This window comes from Canis lupus, chromosome 16, assembly GCF_011100685.1.
Source record: "Canis lupus familiaris isolate Mischka breed German Shepherd chromosome 16, alternate assembly UU_Cfam_GSD_1.0, whole genome shotgun sequence".
Classification (NCBI taxonomy): domain Eukaryota; kingdom Metazoa; phylum Chordata; class Mammalia; order Carnivora; family Canidae; genus Canis; species Canis lupus.
This window is the reverse complement of record NC_049237.1, coordinates 37,650,300-37,676,786: the sequence shown is the minus strand read 5'-3', so window position 1 is coordinate 37,676,786 and position 26,487 is coordinate 37,650,300. Positions and strand designations below refer to the sequence as shown.

Here is a 26,487-nt window from a genome sequence, read left to right as displayed (position 1 = left end):
TTATGATAGTCACAGAGAGAGAGAGAGAGGCAGAGACACAGGCAGAGGGAGAAGCAGGCTCCATGCACCGGGAGCCTGATGTGGGATCCGATCCCGGGTCTCCAGGATCGCGCCCTGGGCCAAAGGCAGGCGCCAAACCGCTGCGCCACCCAGGGATCCCCATGTGGTTAATTTTTTAGAGGATTTTTCTTCCCTTTCCTGTGCTCAAGAGGAGCTGTGGACTTTGTGGGAAACAGCAGCTTGCTTCGTGCATCTGTGGTGCTTGCATATTTCCCTTAGAGATAGTGACCCTTTCTTCCTAACCCTTCTTCCTTTGCTGCACTTTGTGTTCCAGGAAGTGGAAAGAAGCATATTCTAAATGCTTAGAAGGCTTTTAAGACAATATTCCTAGCGACGTGGTATGTGAGAAAATTCATAGAATTCTCACTACTTTCTCACAAAATTTAGCAGTTAAGGCATATTATCATATTTACAGCCATTTAAATTCAATATGCATGGGTGCATTGTGTTATTGAATGCAGAGGTTGTTAGAAATACTTGTTCAAAAGCAGGTCAATTCTATTAACAACTAATTTCTGACCAAGAGCACAAGAAATATCTTAAGGCAAATAATAGAGATATGATTTACTTTTTTGCCACTACTGTTATTTTTTTTCAGGGACTATGAGTTGTTTTGTTTTGCCTTAATTTCCAAAATTCATGAGAACTGTCTGCCAGAAGAGTATTTCTATATTTCTATTTTCAATAGCGTAAGGAAATATCTCCTTCATTTCCTATTAAATGTAATAAAGACATTTCTTAGAATTACTTAATTTACCTACCATTTTTATGGCTATAAGTTTACATTTGGGTTATATTTTTTCTGAGCAAATAACAGAATCTTAAAATATAAGGAGATCACAATTCTTATTTTCCCCTTGGTTGGACTTTCTAAGTCTGTAATGGATCAATGCTTTCAATCCACAAGAAGATGCTTAGAATAAAAATAGCCAGTCCTTCCTTTAACTTGCCTTCAGTAGAAGAACATATACTTTGAATTATTTTATCAGTAATGGTGACAGGTGGTACTATAAGATCTGTGCTTTCTCATGTATTTGACCTTTAGTCACCAGCAAGCATTTGTGGTTGAATACAATTTGAATAGAATTTAGTCAAATTGAATAATGGCACACACCAACGCAGATATTGTGTGGAAATGACATTTCTGATTAAATAGTCACCAACTGTTTAAGAAGTGCCCATTAATTTGATATATATATAAATGTATTATTCTTACTCTTTTATACTAGGACTCAACTATTGCCACAGAGAACAATGAGGTAGAGCTTCACTGACCCAGCAGAGTATCCTCTTCACCAGATTATAAAATATGTCTACATCTGCAAATTACTTAAATGGCAAATTTAGATTCACCTTGAAACAAACAGAGGAAATAATTGTGCCACTGGAGACCCCATACAGAGATGACCCATACAGGAGCAGTAGGGATTGCAGACAGAGCACAAAGGATGCACTTATCTTTTTTGACTTTCAATGTTTTTCAAAAATACAATTACTTTCCTTATAATAGTATAATAAAGACCTGGAAAAGGGGAGCTGTTGGGTGCAGAGAAGAAAATAGATAGACACATGCATGGTAAGGCCTGAGAGACAGGGCAAACCTATGAAGTTCAATTCAATTGAACAACTTTTTACGTGTGTTTAGTTTATATCTTTTACTGCACCTTGCACAAGATTTTAGCCAGTGTTAATCTCACACCACTCTCAATTCAATCCATTGCAAACTTGTTTTATTACCATGTTTCATATCCTGTTCCTAGCATGCCTTGCACTTCATGCCTTCCATCCTTCATATTCTTAGTCAGTTTTCAAGGCTCAGTTAAATTGTGGTGGTCTTCTCTGTGAAGCTTACCCCCATATTATCCAATCAAAATATCTCTCGTTTTCTCCCTCTCTCTCTCTCTCTCTTTTCCCTCTTTTGGTTGCTTGTTTGCATGGCAATCTGCTAGATGTAATATAAACTTCTTAAAAGAAGAGGGATTTGTCTCATCTCTTGTACACAACATAGTGTTAATTGATCTAATAGTTGCTCAATAAATATGGAAAAAATTACAAAGATCTCTCTCGGAAACCACAGCTAGAGAAAGAGGGATGAGCTAAGAGTAAGTTAACTACACAAAAAGAAGAGATTTACAGCTGCCAAAATACCCTTTTGCTACCTATCATATGCAACAACCATGTGTAGTTCTCCTTGGTATATTTTAACCTTCTTTCCAATTAACCTTCTCAAGCAGTCAAAACCTAGTAAGTCAATTTTTTCTTGATATTATTCATCTTAGGTTTTTTTCATTGCTTAAAAAGCTACACATCTAAAGTACTCTCCAGTTCTAAATTACTACTTTGTGGTTTGTTTCATAATTTTACCATGAGAGTAACAGAATTTTAGCACTAAGTAATGTCCCATCTACCTTGGACTTCTGAAAAGAGTGATATTGTATTCTCTTAAACCTTACCTTTTTAAAACAGAAAATTACTTTTAATCATTTAACTCTCAATACATATATATTCTCTATATACATATCAAACAATATTTTTTTCAAACAATATTTTAAAGGAACGTGAATCCCATTTTAAAATACTATTGAATATTCTTAAGCTCTCTAACTTACTAGCTTTATCAGTCACATTTTCATTTGTGTTTATTTTTGACTGTACAAATGATAGCCAAGGAATTACTACCCATCATAGGAAAAAGGTGCAAGTCAACACCACAGGAGATTCATATATTATGGAATTTAGCCATTTGAATTAGAAGCCACAGAAACTTATTGGTCCCTTTTATGGGCACATAGTTTATATGGAGAACAAACAAGATATATAGATAAAGAAAAATTTTTCTTCAATGTGCTGGAGAGATTCCCCAGGCAGAAATTTGGGTTAAGAGTTATTACCATATTGGGGAAAAAAGAAGGCATTGTTTGGTTTCCTTATGCACAAGAGAAAGGCAAACAAACAGGTCTTAATGATCTCAGGGAATTGGAGGATGAGTAACCTCAATATTTTGGAAGCAAAAGGCTATTTTTCAAATGTCCCTTTCCCTCAGAAGCATTATACCACAAAGACGTTTTTGAGTTTCTACTAAGTCTTGTAAGGACACAAATAATGACCTACTCTACAGCCAACACATTTTCTAATCAGTGCATCTAAAAAGTTCTCTTCAATTGAAAAGAAAAAGCAATGTTCCATAGCAGTTGTTGATGCTTTCTTTCTGTAGAAACCGACTTTTAGAGATTGATCATATTGTCTAGATGCTCATTAAAGACTGGAACTTAGTACACAACTATTAATTAATCAAAAAATACTTTTGAGTTCCACTACATTCGTTCTCTCTGCTGGGTCCTTCAGTGGTTTCAGGGAAGCCAGATGCTCCATCTCCTCTCATTCAGGCTTTCAAAATATTGGGAGACTAATGTGTGTGAAATGCTTAATAATATGAGGGAGCTACTACTGACTGGTTATTCCTTTTTAATTTGGTAACCAACACAAAGACATTAATGAAAGAAATATCTATACTGAAAGGAAACTGTGTACATGCTGGAATTTAATTGTCAATGATTTGTGTTCATTTTGATCAACATTATTGAGGAATAATTGACAAATATATGTGTATATTCAAAATGTACAAAGTGATGATATGATATTATACACATTGTGAAATGGTTACCAGAATTAAAATAAGCAATGCACCCATCACCTCTTATGATTAACTTCTTCTGTGTGTATGCATGTGCGTGCATGTGTGAAGAATGTTTAAGATCTACTCTAAGCAATTTTCGAGTATGCAGTACTATATTAATAACTATGGTCGCCATGCTAACTATAGTTACATTAGATTCTCAAAACTTATTTTTCTCATAAGGGACAGTTTGTACCTTTTCCCCTACATTTCCCCATTTTCCATCCCACAGCCCCTGGAAACCACCATTCTAGTCCATAAAATCTACGAATCCATAAAAATCTCTAAAATCTTTAAAAATATATAAAAGGAGGTCTTTTTTTAAAAAAAGATTTCACCTGTAAGTGGTACCATGCAGCATTAGTCTTTCTCTGGCAGGCTTCTTTCACTTAGCATAATGTCCTTTGGCTTCATCCATGTTGTCACAAATGACAGGACTTTCCGCTTTTTTATGGCTGAATCATATTCCTTTAGGCATGGTCAGTTCTTTAGGGGTGGTCCATTCATCCTTCAATGGACATGTAGGTTGTTTTCATATCTGGGCTATTGTGAATAATGTTGCAGTGAACATGGGACTACAAATAATCTCTGTGGGATACTGATTTCATTTCCTTTGGATATATTCCCAGAAAAGTATTTTTGCTGGAACAAATAATAGTTCCATTTTTAATTTTTTGAGGAGCCACCATGTTGTTTTCCATAGTGGCTCTACCAATTTACATTCCCACCAACAGTGCATACAAGGTTCCCTTTTCTCTACATTCTTTCCAATATTTGGTTTCTCTTGTCTTTTCTACATTAGTCATTCTAACCAGTGTGAGGTAGTATCTTATTGTGGTTTTAATTTGAATTTCCCTGATAATTAGTGACTTTGAGCACTTTTTCATATACTGGCTATTTGTATGTCTTCTTGCAACAATATCTTTTCAGGTCCTTTGCCATATTTTAATCAGATTATTTGCTTTTGGTTATTCAGTTGTATGAGTTTTTATATATTTTGGCTGCTAATCCCTTATCAATTTATGATTTTCAAATAATTTCTCCTATTCTGTAAGGTGTCCCTTCATAACAGATTGCCTAATAACTTCTTAAAAACCCTTACAGGGACCCCTGGGTGGCTCAGTGGTTGAGCGTCTGCCTTTGCTCAGGGCCTGATCCTGGGATCCCAGGATTGAGTCCCACAATGGGCTTCCTGCATGGAGCCTGCTTCTGCCTCTGCCTATGTCTCTACCTCTCTCTCTCTCTCTCTCTCTCTGTATCTCTCCTGAATAAATTAAAAAAAAAAAACTTAAAAAAAAAACAACAAAAAAACCTCTGACACATGTTCACTTAAATCGCCATCTGGGTTAAGTATTTATCAATAGTATTAACATTTTTATTAAATTCTACCCACCATTTGCTTCAACGTGGATGGAACTGGAGGGTATTATGCTGAGTGAAGTAAGTCAATCAGAGAAGGACAAACATTATATGGTCTCATTCATGTGGGGATATAAATAATAGTGAAAGGGAATATAAGGGAAGGGAGAAGAAATGTGTGGGAAATATCAGAAAGGGAGACAGAACGTAAAGACTGCTAACTCTGGGAAACGAACTAGGGGTAGTAGAAGGGGAGGAGGGTGGGGGGTGGGAGTGAATGGGTGACGGGCACTGGGGGTTACTCTGTATGTTGGTAAATTGAACACCAATAAAAAATAAATTAAAATTAATTAATTAATTAATTAATTAATTAATTCTATCAAGATACATTGCATAGCACTAGCTGCTATGTGACTTAAAAAAATAAAATTTTGGGCAGCCCAGGTGGCTCAGTGGTTTAGCGCCGCCTTCAGTCCGGGGCGTGATCCTGGAGACCCAGGATCGAGTCCTAGTCCGGCTCCCTGCATGGAGCCTGCTTCTCCCTCTACCTGGTGCTCCTCTCTCTCTCTCTCTCTGTGTTTCTCATAAATAAATAAAATATTTTTTAAAAATAAAATGTCAAATAAGAATATTTATCTTAATTCATTGCAAGTATGTAGCTAATCCCCTAAAACTTAGCCTTAAAATCACATATAGCATCATCTACATTCTATTTAATATGCTCACTGACTAGAGCTCTGTAAATCTTAGCAAGTGTGGAATACCATTTTATCATTTCTCACAAAATGTCAGTTTGGCTTTACGGTAGAGAGTCAAGGTCATAATGGTACTCTTTTCTATTTTGGGGCTAAAAGAAACAGTGCAGCTATTCAGGAATTTGTCTAAGCTGTAAGAAGAGAATTATAACTCTGGTGAGTAACCAGGAACACCAGGAATAGGTCAGTAGTTCCAGCCAGGACTCAATATATTGAAACTAATGGTCACAGAAAGAGATGACCACCAGATCTCATCTGGCTGCAGAGACTGGCACTCAGGGAGGTAGGTAGAACCAATGGCCAAGATAAATCATCTCTTCACGTGTGAAAATTTAGTAACTTTACGATTTAGTAAACTTATATACTGAATGTGTGGACATCTTTCCATATCGCTAATGAGGGTTTTCCATCATTAAGTAAAAGGCTTCACAGTATGACAATATATGGATATTCCAAACCTTTAAAATCATTCACAATAACAGAAAAGGCGGGGGGAGAATGGTATTAATAAAGTGTGCTATTCAGTTTACTAACAAAAATTTTTCTGGGTATTCTGTTTGTGGTATTTGCCATCTTTTTAAAATTGTAATTTGTAGTGTTTTATTGTTTTTAATAAATATTTACTTTTTTACCTAATAAAAAATGACAATTGCTGATGTAATTCACAATCATAAACTCCCTATAGGAATTTCAAACTATATGAAAAAACATGGGTTTCCTTTGCCTCCTCCCAGTTCTACCCCCACTCCCAAAGGCTAGGTATCTTTACAGATCTTTGTGCATCTATATATATGCATATCAAAATACAGAATTTTGATTCAAGTCTGTGTTTGTGTGTGTGTGCCTGTGTCTGAATACTATGCATGCACATATATATGTGTGCTCATTTGGTACCTAAAAGATTTCATGCTATAGGATATTGTCCTTCACATTTTTTTCCATTTAATAAACCTTCTTGGAGTGCTTTACTAACGAGTAGCAGGGCACCCAGTACAATTATACAGGTTGTTCCCTGCACAAGGACACCAGACTAAAGTGAGAATTCCTGGGCAACCGTGTTTTACTCATCGAGCAGTGTACCCTGCCATGGGGCTGTATCCCTCCAAAGAGCCACAGTTTCTTACTTACGTTGAAGAGCTGACTAGGTTACTTGTGTGTCAGTGCACATGAACCTACTTCATATTTGCAACTAATGGGTAATGGTCTAAGAAATAATGGTACAATAATTTATTACATTAAACAGTATTCTGCTTATGACTGCATAGGTTATTTCCAATTCTTTGGCCACACACAAAAAAAGTTTCAGTGAATAGTATTGGGCATACTAATTTTTGCATGTTTACAAGTAATTTGTAGGATGTATATCTAAAATTAGAATGCCAAGTTCAAGGACATGTCCTATTTTAATTTTAATAGGCCAAACTGGCCTCCAAAAAAGGCAGAGCTTTACATTTCTGAAGAGATTGTCAATCTCAAATGTGGTCAAGCTTTTTTTTCTTTTTTGACAGTCTGATGGATGAAAAATAATTTCCATTATTTATTTAATTTGCAGTGCTTTGATTACCACTGAGGTTTAGAATTTTAAATAATATTCATTCTTATATAATAGCTTTTTTGAATGCTTTTGCCATTTTTATTGTTTTTAATAATTTCTTAGTTCTTCATTATACATGCTCCAAATATTTTCCCTGTCAGTTGCCTTTTGATTTTTATCAGTCTTTTCATTTATGGATTTTAGTTTTAATTCCTGTAGAGTTAATATACAGTGTTATATTAGTTTCAGGTGTGCAATATACTGATTCAACAATTCTCTAGGTCACTCAGTGCTCATCATAAGTGTGCTCTTAATCCCCTTCACTTCTTCACCTGTTTCACCCACCTGCCTCCCCTCTGGTAACCATCAATTTGTTCTCTATAGTTAAGAGTCTGGTTTTTTGTCTCTTTTTTTCTTTGTTTTGTTTCTTAAATTTCATTTGTAGATTTTTATACAGTGTCAAAAAATGTTTGAATTGTTTTGTTTTAAGATTTTTATAATTAATACTCCCTCCTTTCCTTTTACAAGAGAATTTTAAAATCAATTTATCATACTTAAGCATTTGTGAGTGAAATATAATGTCAGGAATTTATCTAAAATATTGTTTTTTAAAAAGTAGAGAGGAATACATAAAATAAAATTAACAAAATCCTGACAAATTTTAATTTTAATTCAGCATCTAAGTTTATTAAAATATTTTTTTGTATTTTCATATATGTTTAAGGATATTTATACTAAAATGTTTTGTTTCCTTTGGGACTTCTTCATTTTTGTTTTTTTAAGAATCAGCTTTGCAAGTTTCATTTTAAAAATCCTAGAGGAGTTTCGAGTTAAACTACTTTGGATTTAAAAATTAATTGAAAGACAATTAAGATTTCATTCATTCATTCATTCAACAAACATTTATTTTATGATATCATGTGCCAACCACTGCTCTAGATTCTTGGGTTACATCACTGCACAAAACAGGCAATGATCATTACATTCTAGAGGGGAAACAGACATTGCTTTAAAGTATGTTAGAAGGAATGTTCCTATCCAAAACAATTATGTACCTCTCCATTTGTTGTCTTCTTTTACATACTTTGGTGACATTTTTAACTTTCTCCATAAAAATATTGATTATTTCTTCCTTGTTCAGTTGCTTCTAGATATTTTAGATTTTTTTGTCACTGTGATTTATTTTTCTCTATTCTGTTTTTTTTTTTTTAAGATTTATTTATTTGACCAAGATAGCGACAGAGATAGTGAGAAGCACAAGTGGAAAAGAGAGGGAGAGGCAGGCTCTCCGCTGAGCAGGGAGCCCAATGCAGGGCTCCATCCCAGGACCCTGAGATCATGACCTGAGCTTAACTCAGGTTAGACGCTTAACTGACTGAGCCACCCAGGTACCCCTATTCTATTTTATAAATGGCTAATGATAGTGGACAACAATGTTTCTGTGTTTTCCTTTGTTGATTCTCAGATTATTCTCTGGGATTTTTAAAGTACAAATTCTCTTCCTCTGTAATATAATTACCTCTCCATTTTGTTGTTGTTGCTACTATTTGTTGTTTTATTGCTTCAGCCAGAACCTTAATCACAACATTAAATAAAATGAGTGATAATGAGTGTTCTACTTTTTCTTAAAAGTATAGAAGTGTTTCTAATATTTATCTTCAAAACTTGCTATAATTGCCTTTTAAATCCTTGCTACCTGAGAGAGTTTTGGTTGTTCTGCTTATTAAATCACTAAGAAGTGATTTAAAATAGGTCTTGAATGTTATAAATACCTTTTTTGGACATTTATATGTTGTATTTTTTTATTATTCTGTTAATATAAGAGATTAATGGATTTCTTGCTGAACTTCTTAAAAACACACTGGTTTGGCCCCACCCTACACCTATGAAATTTGGAGTGTGGAGCCTTAGAATGTGGAAGTTTTCAAAGCTATACAAGTGTGCTTACAATCAGCCACTGTTGAGAACTAGTACTAGTATGTGGTTCAGAGTTCTTAAAGTGTAGCCCCCTCCATAGAGCAGCAACATTATTACCTGGGAACTTGTAAAAAGTGCAAATGTTTCATTCCCATTAAAGACCTACTGAATCAGCAGCTATATTTTAACAAGCTATTCTATTCAGGTGGTTCTGATGCCTAATCATATTTGAGAACCACTGATAGAGTGAACTGTTAACAAACAAAAAGAAGGAGAGACAGAAGGAAGGAAAAAAGTGAAGAAAAGAGGGAAGGAAAAGAAAACAAAAAGCAGATGGAGGGAGGGAAGGAGGAAGAAAGGAACAAATCATCAATAAGATGATGTTTCTTCTAAACTTGTAGATTAATAATATGAAGATGCCATCCATGTGAGACTAAATTGTTTTTTCTAATCTACACGTATTCATCCCAGGTCTTTCAATGCATATGAATTTGTATGGGCAATATGTCCTCTTGGGTCACCTATAGAGTTGAAGAAAGTGCCTGGTAGGTCTAATAGTGTTAATGCCTACTTAGGTAACCAGAAGTAAGGATGAACGCAAGAAACCGGGATTTTCCAATCCTGCCATTAATCTAAGTTTGTAGCTTGGGAAATTCTTAAATTTGCTAATGTAAGTCATCAGGAAAAAAATGAGAGGACAGGAGTTAGATAAATAGTTTCCATACTTTTTCAGTGTGAAGACTCCTCTTTGTGCCAACAGAGCCACAGACACATTGCACATGATAGAAGTGAGAAAATATACAATAGCAAAGGATTCAATCTGAAATTACTCATTCCTAGAAAATTTCATACAAAATATTAATAATTCAAGTAAATTTGCAATTCTTAAAAGATTAGCCTCATGCATTTTTCAGATTTTATTTTGTTACCACAGAAAAAAACAAAATGGGAAGTCTTAGATTTGCCTAGGATTATAACACTAAATAACACACTAAGAAAAGGTATTTTCTATTCTTTGAAGTTGCATATCTTAAGAGGCAATTACTGTTCATTCATTTAAGGAAACAACTTCTGTAAGACCTCTCCATTGGAGTGACACTATACTCAAAACAAAAGGTTTCCTCTGATATACCCAGGCAGGGGAGATGTATGTTAAGCCAAAGGAGAAGGATTCCATGGATCAAAATAGAGTTGCGAGATGAAATTCAGGATGCCTAGTTGAACTTGAATTTCAGATAAACAACATAAAATGTTTTAGTAAATCTCAAATATTGCATGGGCTATCCTTATACTACAAAACCTTGTTTATGTGGAATTCAAATGAAGCTGAGTATCCTATATTTTTATTTGCTAAACTTAGTAATCCTGGTTGCAATGAGAGAGAGCATGGCATATTCAAGAAACCAAAATAAGTTTTGAATTTCTAACTAAGCATTTCCTAAAATGTAATATAATTTATGTGAGATTATATCAGATAGTATAGTGATTTATTTTGATAATTTTATAGTTTAATATACAATAGGAAATATAAAATTATAACTGATATATAGCATGAATATATTTTTTAAATTATTTTAACTGTAAAAAATGTGAATCTAATTAAAGAAAAATATTAAGAATTATGTAGTGGTAGTCCTCAAGATGACTGTCATTTGAGGAACACCAGGCATTATGAGAAAGAGTCTGAAAGGTAAAACTAGGAAAGTTGACAGATTCAGGTCAATACAAGACTTTTTTTCTAAATTAAGTCATATATTTTTATGGAAAATGAGGAAATTTTTACTTTTGTCTTTCTTTGTTATCCACACCTAAAGAAAGATGATCATAATATTCTTGAAAACAGTAGATGGAATTTTAATGTTAAATGGATGTTTTTCTTGTTTTCATACCAGAAAGAATCATGTCTCCTTCAATATCTGAACCCAAGGAGAGAGCTACTGAGAATTGTAAAAAGAAAAAAAAAAAAAAGTAAAAACTTCAAGGATTTGCAGATATCAAGCAAGCATGATGATAGAGAATAAATAATCAACCCAGAAAGGCTGACTTTGTATCTATAAATGTACTAAGTAACCCTGAAAGTTAATCTCCAATTTTAGCACTTAAAGACTGATTTCATAATGTTTATCGAATTATTTAAGTAGAAATTATATCCCACTCCACAAAATGGGCCTTTAAACCTAGTGGAGGAAGTCATCCTCAGATTTCCTTGGAATAGAGAGGAATTACTGCCCACACAGTTCTCTTCCCGACTCACACCTGCCACTTCTGAGCACTCCTTAGGACCAGCTGCATAGATGTGCTTTGAAACTATGCAGGAGAGTGTGTAAACTATTTACAGAAGTCCCAACATAAAAATGTTCTATTTGAAGCCTTGTTGGAGTTTAAAAATCAAGCAGAGACCGGTTTTCCTCATCATGTTTGATGAATGGGAGGAGATACATAGGAAATGAACATAAACACTTAATATAAAGCCATAATTTATATATCAGTTAAAAGATGCCTTGTAGTAACTTTGAATGAGGATATTATTTATCATTCTGTGTCATCTAATATTAAAATGATATTGGCACATGTTACTATTAATTTAAGGTAACATGCAAAGATTTTGTGGTTCAACAGACGATATCTGGCAAATAGGTGTTAGTTCCTGGTTGGTTTTATTACCTACCTCTTAATCTACATAAGTTTCATTTTGAAATGCACCAGAATAAAAATTAAGATTGACTTATATAACTTGCCTAGAAATTCTGACATAGGATAATTATATTATCTTTAGCTTCTGACCAGCTATTCAGATGAAAATTTTCACTGCTTCTGAAGAAAAAAAATTAATAACTTTCTGGTTCTTTAAACAGGATATTATTTTAAGAAAGGAAAGTCTAGGGTGAGGAATTTATTGTCAAATGAAATGTATAACACTAATATGAGATTTCATCCTAGTCCAGCTGGCTGCAGATCAAATAATTCAAAATGAAGTTGGGCCAAGTCTTTTGCTAAAAGGTTCTTTTCTACTATGGGTGAGCAAGGAGTATTACCAGCCCAGAATAGCCAGTGAGATCCGTATAGAATCAAAGACAGTGTAGGGGCCAGAACCTTGGATTATGAATCAGGAAGTCTTAGTTCTATTCCTGGCCTACTATTTAATTTATTACGGCTGTCTATGTGATGCCACAACTCATTGACAAGCAGAACATTCAGGCACTGCTAAATTTGCCGAGCCAAATGTCCACTATTTGGAGGCATTCTGGTCTTTTACTGAATTTCTTTGGTTTTCTTCCAAATGCTTGGCATTAGGAAAACAGAACCTCTCTCTGCATCTTTAGGGGAGCATCCTTTTCTCTGGACTTCATATTTTGCCCAGTCTATAAAATGTCTGGTAAATTTCACCTCCTCCTTACTACATGTATATGTACTGAATCCTGTGCTGTTCAATAAAGACCATCTGGAGAAAGAGGAGGGTTGGAATTATCTTCCCCAGATAGAAGGAAAGAAGGGTAGTGGAGTCTCATGTTCAGAGAATTCCTTTTCAGACACCTGGAGAGAATGACCCCCTAAAAACTCTGTTTATCTCCCTCACATTCCACTGTAATCAAAGTGACCTCACTGCCCAGGGACTAAATAGCTATTGGAGGTAAAAAAAAAAAAAAGGCGGGGGGGAATCTTTCAGATTTCCCAATGGAAAACCATGTGGGTTGACCATTTTAGCCTTTTGACAACAAATCAAACTGAATAGTTTTTCTCCAAATTTCCTTAAGTGTGCACTGATGAGTTTAAGAAAGAAATACAACTGGAATTTCTTCCACAACTGTGACATATATTATCTATACCTTGACAACAGCCGGTTATAGTGTCAAGACAACAGGATGTTTCTGTTCTTACTGCTACACAGGCATATATGGGGAAAAGGAGACATATATCACACTGTTGACTCAAGGTCAGCTCACAGGCAAGTAAATAGCTTTTCCTCATTAAAAAAGCAAACCATGGCAGTCCCATTAAGAATAGCCTATTCATGTTCTAAACAGGCACTTAATTCTTAGCTGTGTTAGAGAGGGTGTATAGAACATGGGGAAATACTTGCCTACTCTGCCCTGGTCAGACAACATGTAGAGTAATATATTTAATTCTGGGCACCAACCATTAATTGGGTCATTGACAGAATTATGTCATATACAGAGAAGAGTAAACAGAACTAATGAGGGTTTGAAAACATGTCATATGAGAAATCATTAAGGGAACTGAGGATGATTCACTTAGAAAAGGAAGAAAATGGGCACAACAAAGTTTTTCAAATATTTGAAAGACTCTTTCATGGAATAGACACGACTTTACTCTGTCTAGTTCTGGAGAGAGAAACTGGGAATTGCAGAAGGCAGAATTTGACTCCATGGCATTTCTAAACATTATAACTGTACAAATATGAAATAGGTGGCTTCCTAGGGAACTGTGCATAGCACACAGGAGATGGTCAATAAACATCATGAATGGTTGTTAAATAAAAGTGTAAAAGAACTAGCTTAGGTGCAAAAGTTTTGTGCATTTAATTGTGGTTATTGTTGTTCTTCGTTAACATAGTTTCTGTATATTGGAAGGATTGGAACTAGATTGCGGGAGTTGAGGAGAGAATAAATGATACTAAATGGAATTAAATTGAATAATTGCATCCATGAAAGAAAAGCAAACTGGAATACTGAAAAAGATCAGGACAGAGAGTTGGGAAATATGGGCTCTATTCTATTCAATTTGCTAACGGAGAAGTAATCTGGCTTAAAACCCCCTAGAATTTACTTTCTTCTGCAAAGTCAGGACACTATGGAACCAATAGCCATGGTCCTAGGGTTCTAGATTTCTAGAGTGTTAAATTTTGAAGAAAATATTCAAATACATAATGAGTTACTCAAAGAAATATGTTTGACTTAAGTAAAAATACAAGTATAAAGATGTATTAATTATAATGAATTTTAAGATATTTTACAATATAAATAATGGATAGTGCAAGGAAAGCAGTTTAGTGAGAACTTCTAAGAACAAAAAAAGTCTCCAGGAGAACATTAAATTTAAGCCTGCAATTTATACTGAACTTTACCTGCAAAGGTTAAGGAAAGTACTATCATTAAATAAATAAAATGCATTATTTCAATATGTTAGTACATTGATTAAACCATAATTACAACTATTGGTCACCAGCTCACATAAGCTCGCAAGAGCAGTCTTGGAGCATCTCTTCCAATTCTGCATTCAATAGTGTCTATTTGGTAGCTGGAGATCAGCCACGGCAGTATTTATGTCACAGAAAAATTGACACATGCTACAAATCAGGACTTTCTTTTTGGAATCTAGTTTCTAAACATTTACCAATATACCACTCTCTACCTCCAAGAAACAGCTTCCCAAACAGTGCCTTCTTCTTTCACTTTGATCTCAAAATATGTAAGGCCATGTTATAAAAGTATTTATTTTTTAAAATCCACTGTAGTTAACACACAGTATTATACTAGTTTCAGGTGTACCAAATAGTGATTCAACAATTCCATGTATTATTCATTGTTCATCAAGATAAGTGTGCTCTTAAATTTGTTATTTCCTTATAATTACCATAATGTGGATCCGACTCAGACTTCAGGAGGGAAAAAAGGACTATAGGACTAGAAAATAATCTTCGGATAAATGGAACTTATTTAACATGTATTAGTCACGTGGCATCACTGGATGTAAAGTAGGGTGAGGTTTCTAAAAATGTTTAGTTGTCAGTACGTGGTGAGAACTCTCTAAAAGTTTAAAACACATATCAGATCGTTAATTTGCTGACATCCTGCCAGTGGCCCCACTGCAAAGAATAATTTGGACCTCTTTACAGTGACCTTCATAACAGAATATAATTTAGCTCCTGTTTATATTCAGCCTCACATTGTCCTAGCACTCATTCCTTTCCCTGTCATTTTCCTTCCTGGTGTTCCCAACCTTTTATCTGATCCTTTTATTCATCCAACTCATTCCTGTCTCAGCATCTTGGTGTCACTCCACACTCTGCATGGAATGCTGTTTTCCCAGATTTCCTCCTTCTTTTCTCCTCATCCTGTTCCTTTCCTTTCCTTTCCATTCCTTTCCTTTCCTTCCTTCCTTCTTCTTCCTTTCTCTCTCTTACTTTCTTTTCTTCTTTCTCCACCACTGTCTCTCTCTTCTACCCCATTTTTTTCATCCCGTCATGATTTAGCCCTCACTTCCAAAGAAAACTCTTTTCCAACCACCCTATACAAAATGGGACAATCCCCTTCAGTGACTGTGTAGTTTCTTTCCCTATCTATTTGCTTCTTGCACTTGTTCCTATATAAAGCCATCTTACTTGTGATTTGTTAACTTCTGTTATCTGCCTTCTGATGGTTGACTATAATATTCAGGAAATCAGGGATTTTTTTTAAATCTCTTTTTATTGGTGACTATATTTTCCCTTTAATGGTGTTTGGCCCACAACGGTTATGACTACAAGAAAGAAAGAAGGAAAGATGGGAAGGAAGAGAATTTAGCATTTTGGCCTTGATTTGAGTGAGTTAAGATATTGAAATACTGAGAACTTCACTAATAGGTAGCTTCATTTATTAAGAAGTTTCTCTTCTTGGACTATAGGGAGAGAATGAAATAAAAGCTTCACTGTATAAGTCAACCTAGCCAAAATCTGCAAATATGAAGCTCTATTTTCAGGCATGAGCTATTTGCTGGAGTTTAGCCATGCACATATGAAAGGTTAGAACAGTAGAGTATTAACATCTAGGTTTTAAAAACAAAGACAATAAAATTTATCCAAAGAATCTGATTTGTAGTCAGTTCTATTTTGTGAGGTTTTCTGGAACCCAACACAGGATACTGGTCTGTGTACTTGACACTTCAGGCTAAGTGTAATGGTTGGTGAATAAGGAAGCATCCAGGAAGGAAGGGGAAAGAAATAGGCTTATTTCTCTAAAGGAATATTGTAGACCAAGGATGTTTGGTTTTATTCCTTTTGGCAGAGCATTTTAAATAATTTGATGCTCAGCCCATGGATTTGAAAATGTTTTTAAAGCACAATCTCAGCATCCAGTTAACTCAAAGACAAATTGTTTCTGAGACCACTGCTGGTAGGTCTAGGACAACTCAGGACATACTTCTTTATCCAGCATTAACTTAGTAGCTGGAAAAATATCAAGATATACTTTCTATGGCTTTGGGAGATGTTGTTTTACTGCCTTATATTGATTTAATTATTGTTATTATTCCTGAAAACATATTGCATATGCAGTGTATAACTTGACTCATCTGCCAGGTAGAAAAACATAACTTTTTGTGCTTGAGGATGTTATAACTGGGAAATGAAAATCACACAAAAAACATATGTGGATATAGAGATGCAAAGAACATTGTCTTGCCAAACATAATTTCAGTTTAAAAAAAGAAGGAAATTATACAAGCAAATACATTGGAGAAGAAGTAATTAAGAGGACTTTGAGTCTCCTATTAGTCAGATTTTCCATTTTCTGGGTATTAGGAAGAGAATTAAACCAATTATCTCTAATATTTCTAGGACTCCATTTTAAGATAGAAGCAGGATTTTACTATAAATAATACTTTTTTGGCTTTGTTGTTGTTTGCTTTTTTAGAAGGGGGGGGTGCATGTGCAAGCAGGGCAGACAGAAGGAGGAGAGAGAGAATCCCAAGCAGTCTCCAAGCCCAACGTGAGCCCCCCATAGGTCTCAGTCTGACAACCCTGAGATCATGACATGAGCTAAAACCAAGAGTCGGACACTCAAGTGACTGAGCCACCCAGGCACCCCAATTAGGCTCTTTTGAATAAAACAAAGGTCTGTAGCACCGAAGGATATGATATATAGTAAGGTTTAAGTCTGTTTGTAAATACCCTGGACACTCTTAAGCACAAAGCACAAACCTTTATGATTACAAGAGTCTGTAATTATGTCAGAACCTCATTACATGTTTTAGACAGCAGGGACAGTGAAAGGAGATTTAAGTAATAATCACAGAACAGAAATATGAAGTAATTAACAAAACAAAAATTATTAGTTTATTCTCAAATTTGATGTCTTTGTGGAAATAGGACTCTTTCAATTTGACATTAGTCTCTTAAACCAAACACAAGTTCAGCTTACCCAAATAACTGATCATTAGCTTAATTAATGATTCTTTGAACAATTTACTTGGATAAGCCAATTATTTGACATCTGGAAAATAATGCTCTGTAATATTAACAATCTGCTCTAAGTCTTGTGGGTACAGAGACTCCTATAGAATTAGATTAATCCATGAAATTACCCTAGTTAGTCTCTGCTCTTTGGAGATCCTTCCTAATGATGGCTTAGAGAATTTAGGGGATTAAAAGAAAAATGTCAAAAACAAAAGGTCTGATTCAGGCAGTCATCCTACCATCCTACTGCCAATATCATCACCTGCTCCCTTGTACCCATACCCCTCAGGCTTCTGTTATGATATATTTTCCCTTTGAGATCTCCACTGGTGTTTCTTTCAAAGCTGATTTCATCCAGATAAATATCAAAGACAGATGAGAATATGGCAACATGAATGAGAAATGATGATTTTCCTCAAAAGGGCTACCCCTGAGTCTATTACATCTCTCAATAGATTTTGATTCTGAAGAAACTTACTGTGCTTTCCACAGCCTTTTTTCTCCCACACAATACTCTATCCAACCTTGATACCTTACACAACACACAGGGAATCTGGAAGATTCCTAATATTAATTAACTTGATTTGAATATGCAAGAATAGTAAGCAGTCATGCCCAAATAACTCTATATGGTCAACCAGAAACTTTAGGTTTTCCTATAAGCAGCAGTATTTCCATAAACATATCTCTGTATTATAGGAAATTTAGAATAAGAAACTATGATCATTTGCAAAAATATATACAATTGTGGGACTTTTTTAAAAAAATGTGTGAAAGCAAAAGAAGTTTGAAAAGAAATATTGACGATATAGCCTGAAGTGGCAGTAGGTAAATGGCCGCATGCAAAAACAAAACAAAACAAAACAAAACAAAAACAAAAAAACCTACCCACTGCACAAAATAAAATCCTGCCTTCTTTGATTATTTTCCCATGTTTCACTATACTCAGAAGCATTTTTCAAACATATTCTCTTATATGGATCCTTAAATGTCTAACCACAAACAGTAGTATGTCATAATTGATTTGTACCATGAAAAAAGTAATGCATAACTTTTCCCAAGAATAAATAGCTGAAAAGTAGTAAATATGTATCAATACTCGCTAATGTTATACTTCTTTTTCATTGCACTTTTTTCCAGAAGATGTATATTTAAAATTCAAGTAAAACGTTTCTTTGGCAGTAGGTCAGTATCTTCCCAATGAAGAGCCCATTGATGATACAGAATAGAACTTCCTTTTCCCCTTGAGTAGAAGGCTGCCTATTATTCAGTGTCCTTTTTGTCACATTGAAGAACAGGGAACTTTTTATTCTTTCCAAGAAATGGCCTTTCAGATTCAGTAACAACATGTTCTGTTCCTCAGGAAATAAGAGAAGATCGAGATAGGGCACGGCTAGACTCCATGGTGCTGCTAATTATGAAACTGGACCAACTTGATCAGGACATTGAGAATGCCCTCAGCACCAGCTCTTCTCCATCCAGCACACCAACGAACCTGCGGCGGCATGTTCCTGTGAGCTTTCCTCTTTCCACTTCTTTTCCCATGAGAATGATAGCTCTTTTTATCATATAGTCCCTCTTGCAAATGAAACATCTTTGATGGTAACATGACCTATATGTGGTCCTGCTAATGTTCCGTAAATATCACTCAAGTAATTCTGTGCTTTATGCAATATTATTTAAAAGAGTAAGTGTAATTTAAAAGGAAATGATTATTATTAGCTAGACAAAAAAGAAAGTCATCTGGGGAAATTATGTTACCTAGAGATCAAATCGTCTTCATTATACTTGTTGCTCCCATTGTAAGTCTTCTCTGACATCCTATAAACACCATTTCCAGTATCCCACAAATTTACATTGTATGTAGAAGATACCTAAATATTTGCTGCATGCACACATGCATGTATCGATGTTTGGATAGATGGGTGGATGGATGGATGGATGGATGGATGGATGGATGCTGGACTAACCCAGCATACTACTATCAAGAAATAATCTAGATGATATTAACCTGAAAACACTCTAGAATTCACTCCATGAAACATAATGAATTGTCCAGAGGGGAGAGTTTTATTCTACTGTGCATTAATTTCATATAAGACAGACACTCAAAAAAAAAAAAAAAAAAGACACTCCCGTATGATTCTGACATTTGAATTAAAATTTGGAAGACAGATTCCAGGACTGACTACACACTTCATATATTTACTATTAGTTTTATATTAAATGGCTTACTCTGTATAGATCAAGCAAATGTGATGGTAGATTTACTTATAATTAAGCCATGAATCTCTTTTCAATTAACCTATTACTTTTGCTATGTAATAATACATAAAGTGAAGAAATTATGTATTTATCTAAAATCAAAGGGGTGAAAAATCCTATACATAAATCTGAGAACCTACCAAAATAGAAATACTCTGGATCAGATTCTTTAATTAGTATAGTTCTATCACTGACTCTGGAGTTATTCAAGACTTATTCTGGCCATGGGGCAGGATATTTCAAAGTAAATAAACAAATTAAAATGATAGCTAACCTTGGCATATGCTAGGTATTATTCTAAATGATTTATGCATGCTAACACATTCATTCCTCACATTTTTTTAAGTATGTGTCAGAGCTGGAGTATATACCTAGTGAGTCTTGATCTAGAGCCATTTCATATAACCACTACACAATACTGCTTTCTCTAGCAGACTATGGTGGATACCTTAGAGTGTAAGCAAATTATAGATGATAGATTGATGAGAGAGAGAGTTAGGAAGGAGGGAAGGTGGGAGGGAGGGAGGAAGGGAGGGAGGGAAAGAAACCAGATGCTTCAACTTAAAAGCTAGTAGAATGAAATTTTTGTGTTTTTTTCTGTGATCCTCTGGATAATTTTTCTTACCTTTTAGGATTCATCTCATTTTTACACTGAAATCTTGCTTAAATCTCCTTCTATCATCCCAGAGAAAATCAATTACTCCTTGCTTGGTGCTGTCAAAGTGCCTTACACATACTTTAGTAGGAAAGGCATCCCAATGGAAGAAATACAAAGTAATCTGAAGACCAACAAAGAAGGGTGTTTTAATCTTGTTTATATATGAAGGGTGTGGAGAATAATTACACTTATCTACAACACTTTTAAAGCCAGAAATATTTTTCAGTAAGAGGTATTTCTTAGTAGTTTTTTGCCATGAATGTAGGCTTGGGATATGTTTTCTCTTTGGAAGTTGTCTGGTGAGAATTATTATTTCCCTATTTTTTTAATCTGTCCACTTTTCCATCTATATTGAACTTTCCTCAATCCCTATGTATTTAGTGGGGAAAAAAACCCAACCCAAATTGCTGAATTCAACTCCATAGTGATGTCCCCATCTCAGAAAGCAAGACAGCTTTTATCTGCTAGACATGTTTCTTTGTTCAATGGTAAAGGCAAAACAAAAACAGGAACAAATTATAGGTGCTGATTTTAGGATTCACTTATATCTACATCTTTTGCCTCCATTTAAAGTATAAACTGGATTTTATGTTGCATGTACTGTCTCATGGAATATCATCACCATTGCTGAGCAGTGGTTGATTATATAAATAGTGATCCATTTCTAAGTTTTCAGTTGAATAGATACTTGGAATAAGCAAAATTATACCATAGAAACCTTATGAACTTCAGAGTTTACAGGCCTGGCTTCAAATATCACCAGCTCTACAGCTGAATATCTAAGAATACAAGAAAGTTATTTGACTTCTCAACTTCAGGTTCATATAAAAAAAGGCAATATTATTTCCTGTCTACTGATTCATTGGAAAGAATAAATGAAAGAATATATGTTAAGATGTATTACGCAGATCTGGCACATATTTAGAATGTATTATTTCCTTTCCTTCTCCCATGTACTTACTCACACCAGGCACTGGGCTAAAGATAAATAACATATAGCCTAAAGTCCTCAAAACATCTTTTTGGTCTTTATGTTTTTCTAGGCCATCCCTTGTTCTTTATTTCTCTTCCTTTGCTAATTTTAAAATTCTTTCATCATCAAAATTTTTTCCACAGGCACTTTCCATTTCTTTTGATAATTGCACCATGGAATAAAGGGATTATAGCAGCATGATTATGACCTTGATCATCCAGCAAGGAGCAATGTCCCAGATTCAGATGAGAAACTCCCTCTTTCACACCGTTACATTCCACTGTGAATTTACAGTTTAACAAGGAAGACAAGACATACAATGAAAAAGTGATCTCAGTTTGAGATTAATTATGAGAAAATGCTGGAGTGAGTTTTCTACCTATAATAAAGGATATAAAAAATAATAATAGACTAGGGTCTTTAAGAATGGCTTGAAGATGAAAAATAAGAATAGAAATATAATAAAAATAAAGAATAGAAGTAGAAACAGAATAGAAATAAAGATTTAAAGGAGACTGCCTGGATAGAGACTTGCGAGTTGGGGCACCTTGGTGGTTCACCCCAACCCAGAATCTGGTTTCCTCCTCTGGAGTCCAAATACTTGATTTTGTCCAAATATCCACTGCGTGCTAGTCTCTTAGAGCTTCCAAATGATGGCCCATCTCATGGAAAGAATGCAAGTGGGGAATGAAGAAGACGGTAGTACTTACTGAGCACTAATCTTTATTTATGTTACTTCATTTACCCTCAACAATCTTAAAATAAGAATTGAGCTTCAGAGAAGATGAGTAATTTACCTAAGTTCACACAGGTGGGGAATGGCAAGTAATTTACTGAAAGACAGACAGAAGATAAGATTTACTTCCACATCTGTCAGACTTCAAAGCTTGTGCTCATTCCACTCTATTATAACCCTCCCCAAGATGCAAATTGTCCATTCACAATGGAATAAGTGCCATTTCCAGAACCAGAACCTACTTTTCTGACTGTCAAGAATTTTTTTCCTGATAATAAGGTACTCTGAATATTAAGCTACTAATTGTGTTTGAATTAATGTGTAAATAAGGCAATCTTGAGAATATCTTCTGATATTTCATCTTTGCCATCGAGAAGCTTAAGAAACATAAAAACCAGAACCACTTCACTACTTTTAATTGAACCTCCTGCACTGTTTTTACAGTATTTTTTGGTTTTCCTGGACCTTTTACCATAGTTCAATGCAGCTATTCAAAAATTTTACTATTCTTCCCAAACCCTGCCCAGCCCTTACACCTATCTCTTAGCAAACATCTTTGTGTTCTTCTTCACAGAGAGAATAAACAAATGACAGGGATTTTGCAGCCTCACAATTGCAAATATCTGTAGGTATTCTTTTTCTTCTCTGTTTTCCTATGACCTCCTTCATGAGCCAAGCTTATCTTCACCAAGTATATATTCCGTGATTTAATTCTTATTTATTGCTCCATCATCTCTCTGCAACTCACCTCCTATCTGAAATATCCAGTAGTAACTCCTCAGTCTTCAGCAGTAGCATTTGATGCAATTGAGTATCCTCTCCTCCCTGGACTTCACAATTCCGTTGGCTTCTGGCTCCTCCCTTTCCTTTTCTTCCATATCCTCATCAGTTACTTTTCATATACTTCAGTGATTTCTCTTCCTATTTTTGACCCTTAAATCTTATCTCTAGAATTTAAACTCATTTCTCTCTACATCTGATAGAATATTCTCCCTGGAAATTACCATGAATTCCATGACTTCCTGCTTATTGAGGGTCACCAGTGAGACCTTTTTTTCTATCCCCAGATCTGTATATCCAATGAATCACTAGCTACCCACTTGTTTATGTCACAAATGTACTGTGCCTGCATCTCTACTATAACACATCATATTATGTTCCCTCCCATAGGGGGAACTACACTAAGATTTTTATATTCCCACCCCTGGCACAGTTGAAGCATGGGGTAACAGTGATAAATAGAGCCTAGTAAGGAGATGATGCAGAAGATGAATTACACAAAGCAAAGAGTAGTCACAGGAAAATTATTAGATGGCAGTTGTAATGATAATTTAGGGCTGATTAATCACTTAATTTGGGTATGATAGCAGTGGAAAAAGAAAAGAAGGAATGGATGTGACAGATTCTGAGAAAGCTTGCATGTTATTTCTCATAATGAAGAGAGAGGAAACAATAATATAAAGATTTGTACTAAACTACATATTTGTGACCTTCCTTAAATCACTTATGTGGTTGTATTTTATGCCCCCACCAGAACATCTCAGTAGCTACTTAAGGAGTTTGAACTCTGGAATCTGAAAAATCTGACTTTTAATGAAAGCCCTACTGCATAATGTGAATTTGGTTAAATTACTTTTCTTAAGCCTTAACTACCTCATCTGTCAAGTAGTGATGATAATACCTTCCACAAAGGGTTGGTGAATATTGAAGCAGGTAATTGCTGTGTAGTATTGTCTTTGAAAGGTAGGGACACAATAAATGATAGATTTTTTTAAATATTTCTTAATTTGCCTCAGAAATATTTTATTGTTAGAAAGGCAGAATATTACCCTGTTAATCACCTAATCAAAGTATAAACAGGAAGGCAAAAAGAATGCTGCTATACATGTCAAATATAAATGGCTTATAAATTACTTGCTACTTATGACTATGAATCTCATGTTGATTCAATTTGAAATTTTGCTTCCAATTAGGATGACTTTATTTTTCATGCTTAATTGCTCTGGCTAGAACTTCCAGTTCTGTGTTGAGAAGGAGTGATGGGCGTGGGCATCCTGGTCATGTTCCTGATTTTAAAGGAAAAGATTTTATTTTTTCATCATTGAATATGATGTCAGCTGTGGTTTTGTCATACATGGCACTTATTATATTGAGATATATTTCTTCTATACACAATTTGTGGAGAGCTTTTATTATGAGAAGTTTTGGAATTTTGTCAAATACTTTTTTTATAATATATTGAGATGATTATATTTTTATCCTTGATTCTGTTAATGTGATGCATCTCATTCATTGACTTATATGTGTTAAACATGTTTGCATATTATTTGATTATAGTGTAACATGCTTTTAATGTACTGTTAAATTCTGTTTGCTAGAATTCTGTTGAGAATTTTTTCATCTATATCAAGGATATTGGCCTGTAGTTTTGGTTTTTTTTTTTGTTTTTGTTGTAGTGTCTGCATCTGGCTGTATATTAGGGTAATGCTGGGCTTGTAAACGGAGTTTGAGAGTATTCCGTTCTGTTCAGTCTTTTTGGAAGAATTTGAGAAGGATTGGCATAATTCTTCTTTAAATGTTTGGTAGAATTCATCAGTGAAACTATCTGCTCTTGGCCTTTCCATTGTTGGAAGATTTTTTTTAATTAAGATTTTTATTTATTTATGAGAGACAGAGAGAGAGAGAGAGAGAGAGAGAGAGGCAGAGACACAGGCAGAGGGAGAAGCAGGCTCCATGAAGGAAGCTTGATGTGGGACTCGATCCTGGGTCTCCAGGATCACACCCTGAGCCAAAGGCAGATGCTCAACTTTTGAACCACACAGGTGGCTGCAAATTTCTCTTTTTAAAGATTTTATTTATTTATTTATTCTAGAGAGAGATGGGGGTGGAGGAGCAGAGGGAGACGAGAGAGAGATTCTCAAGCAGACTCTTCACTGATTGTAGGGCCCAGCGTAGGTCTTGGTCTTATGACCCTGAGATCATGACCTGAGCTGAAATCAAAAGTCAGACACTTAACCCACTGAGACACCCAGGTGCCCTCTCGTAGCAAATTTTAATTACTATTTTTAATGTAGTCTTATCAACTGTAGTCACCATATTTAATACTAGATCCTCAGACCTGATTCATCTTATAGCTAAAAATTTGTACCCTTTTGCCAACTCCTCTCTATTTCCTCCTTGGATCCTTTCAATGCTACTGGTGATTTATAATTTCATAGCAAAAACTATAAAACTACTTTCATTGTGAGAAAGAGATATTGATACTTTTGAGTCTAGGTATTCTTTTTTTTTAAGATTTTATTTATTTATTCATGAGAGACACAGAGAGAGGCAGAGGGAGAAGCAGGCTCCATGCAAGGAGCCCGATGTGGGACTTGATCCCAGGACCATGGGATCATGCTCTGAGTTGAAGGCAGATGCCCAACCGCTGAGCCACCCAGGCATCCCTATTCTTTCTTTAAACAATATTTTATAAGCATGTTTTACATGCCAGGCACTATTCTAAGATCTGGGGGGTATATCAGTAAATAAGATAGATGAAGTCCCTCCTTTTGTGATACATAGATTCTAATAGAGGGAAACAGATAAGATTAGAAAAAAGAGATGAGTGGAAGATGAATGGTTGGATGGATGGTCAGATGGACAGAGGAATGGATGGATGGGTGGATGGAAAGATGGATGGATGGATAGATAAATAGGATGATGGGTGGATATAATTGATATGTGATAGATAAACAAGGTATTATGAAATAGAGAATTATATGCTGTGGAGTTTGAAGGGAGGAAACTCCTTTAGCTTGAAATGTCAATGAATATTCATGCAGAAACCTGGTTCGACCAGAGGGGACCGGCAGAGGGAAATTCTGAGGCAAGAGACAAGAAAGACATAGTTCCTGCCATAGAAACCAGTTTGATGTTTTAGAACTGAAAAACAACTGTATGGCTGAAGCACACCAAGAAACAAGAGAATGGTAGAACATAAGGCCAGAGGGCATAGATGTAGTGTAGATGATATTCGACCATGTGGGCATGAGAAGATTGACATGTGGAGAGTAGGCACAGAGGTATTTAACGCATAATTTTCTCAGGTTAAAACTGTAGAGTGATACGTGCCTCTGCTGCCTCTCTTTGGGATTCCCTCCTCCCCAACTTTCCTCTATGCTCTCAGGCTACCTTATAACACAAACAGAACATTTGATGGATTAAATGCACTGCCTTTGGAGAGATTACCAAGTAATTGCATTCACTCAGCAGACATGTCTTATATACATACTGTGTACTAATTTTAAGAAGACATAATGATATTAATAATAATGTTTATGGTAATGGCTAACATTTAATGAAAATTATTAAGTACAGTTTCCATGTACTTTGCATATAT

At 35.1% G+C, this 26,487-nt stretch overlaps 1 protein-coding gene across 1 annotated transcript in view; it reads left to right on the top strand.

Moving 5' to 3' along the window:
• Window positions 1–26,487, top strand: part of DLC1 (DLC1 Rho GTPase activating protein) — a 411,515-nt gene that overhangs the window by 87,160 nt on the left and 297,868 nt on the right. Inside the window, 1 exon segment of the mRNA NM_001313797.1 lies at window positions 18,838–18,987. Within this exon segment, the coding sequence (NP_001300726.1) occupies window positions 18,838–18,987 (150 nt within the window).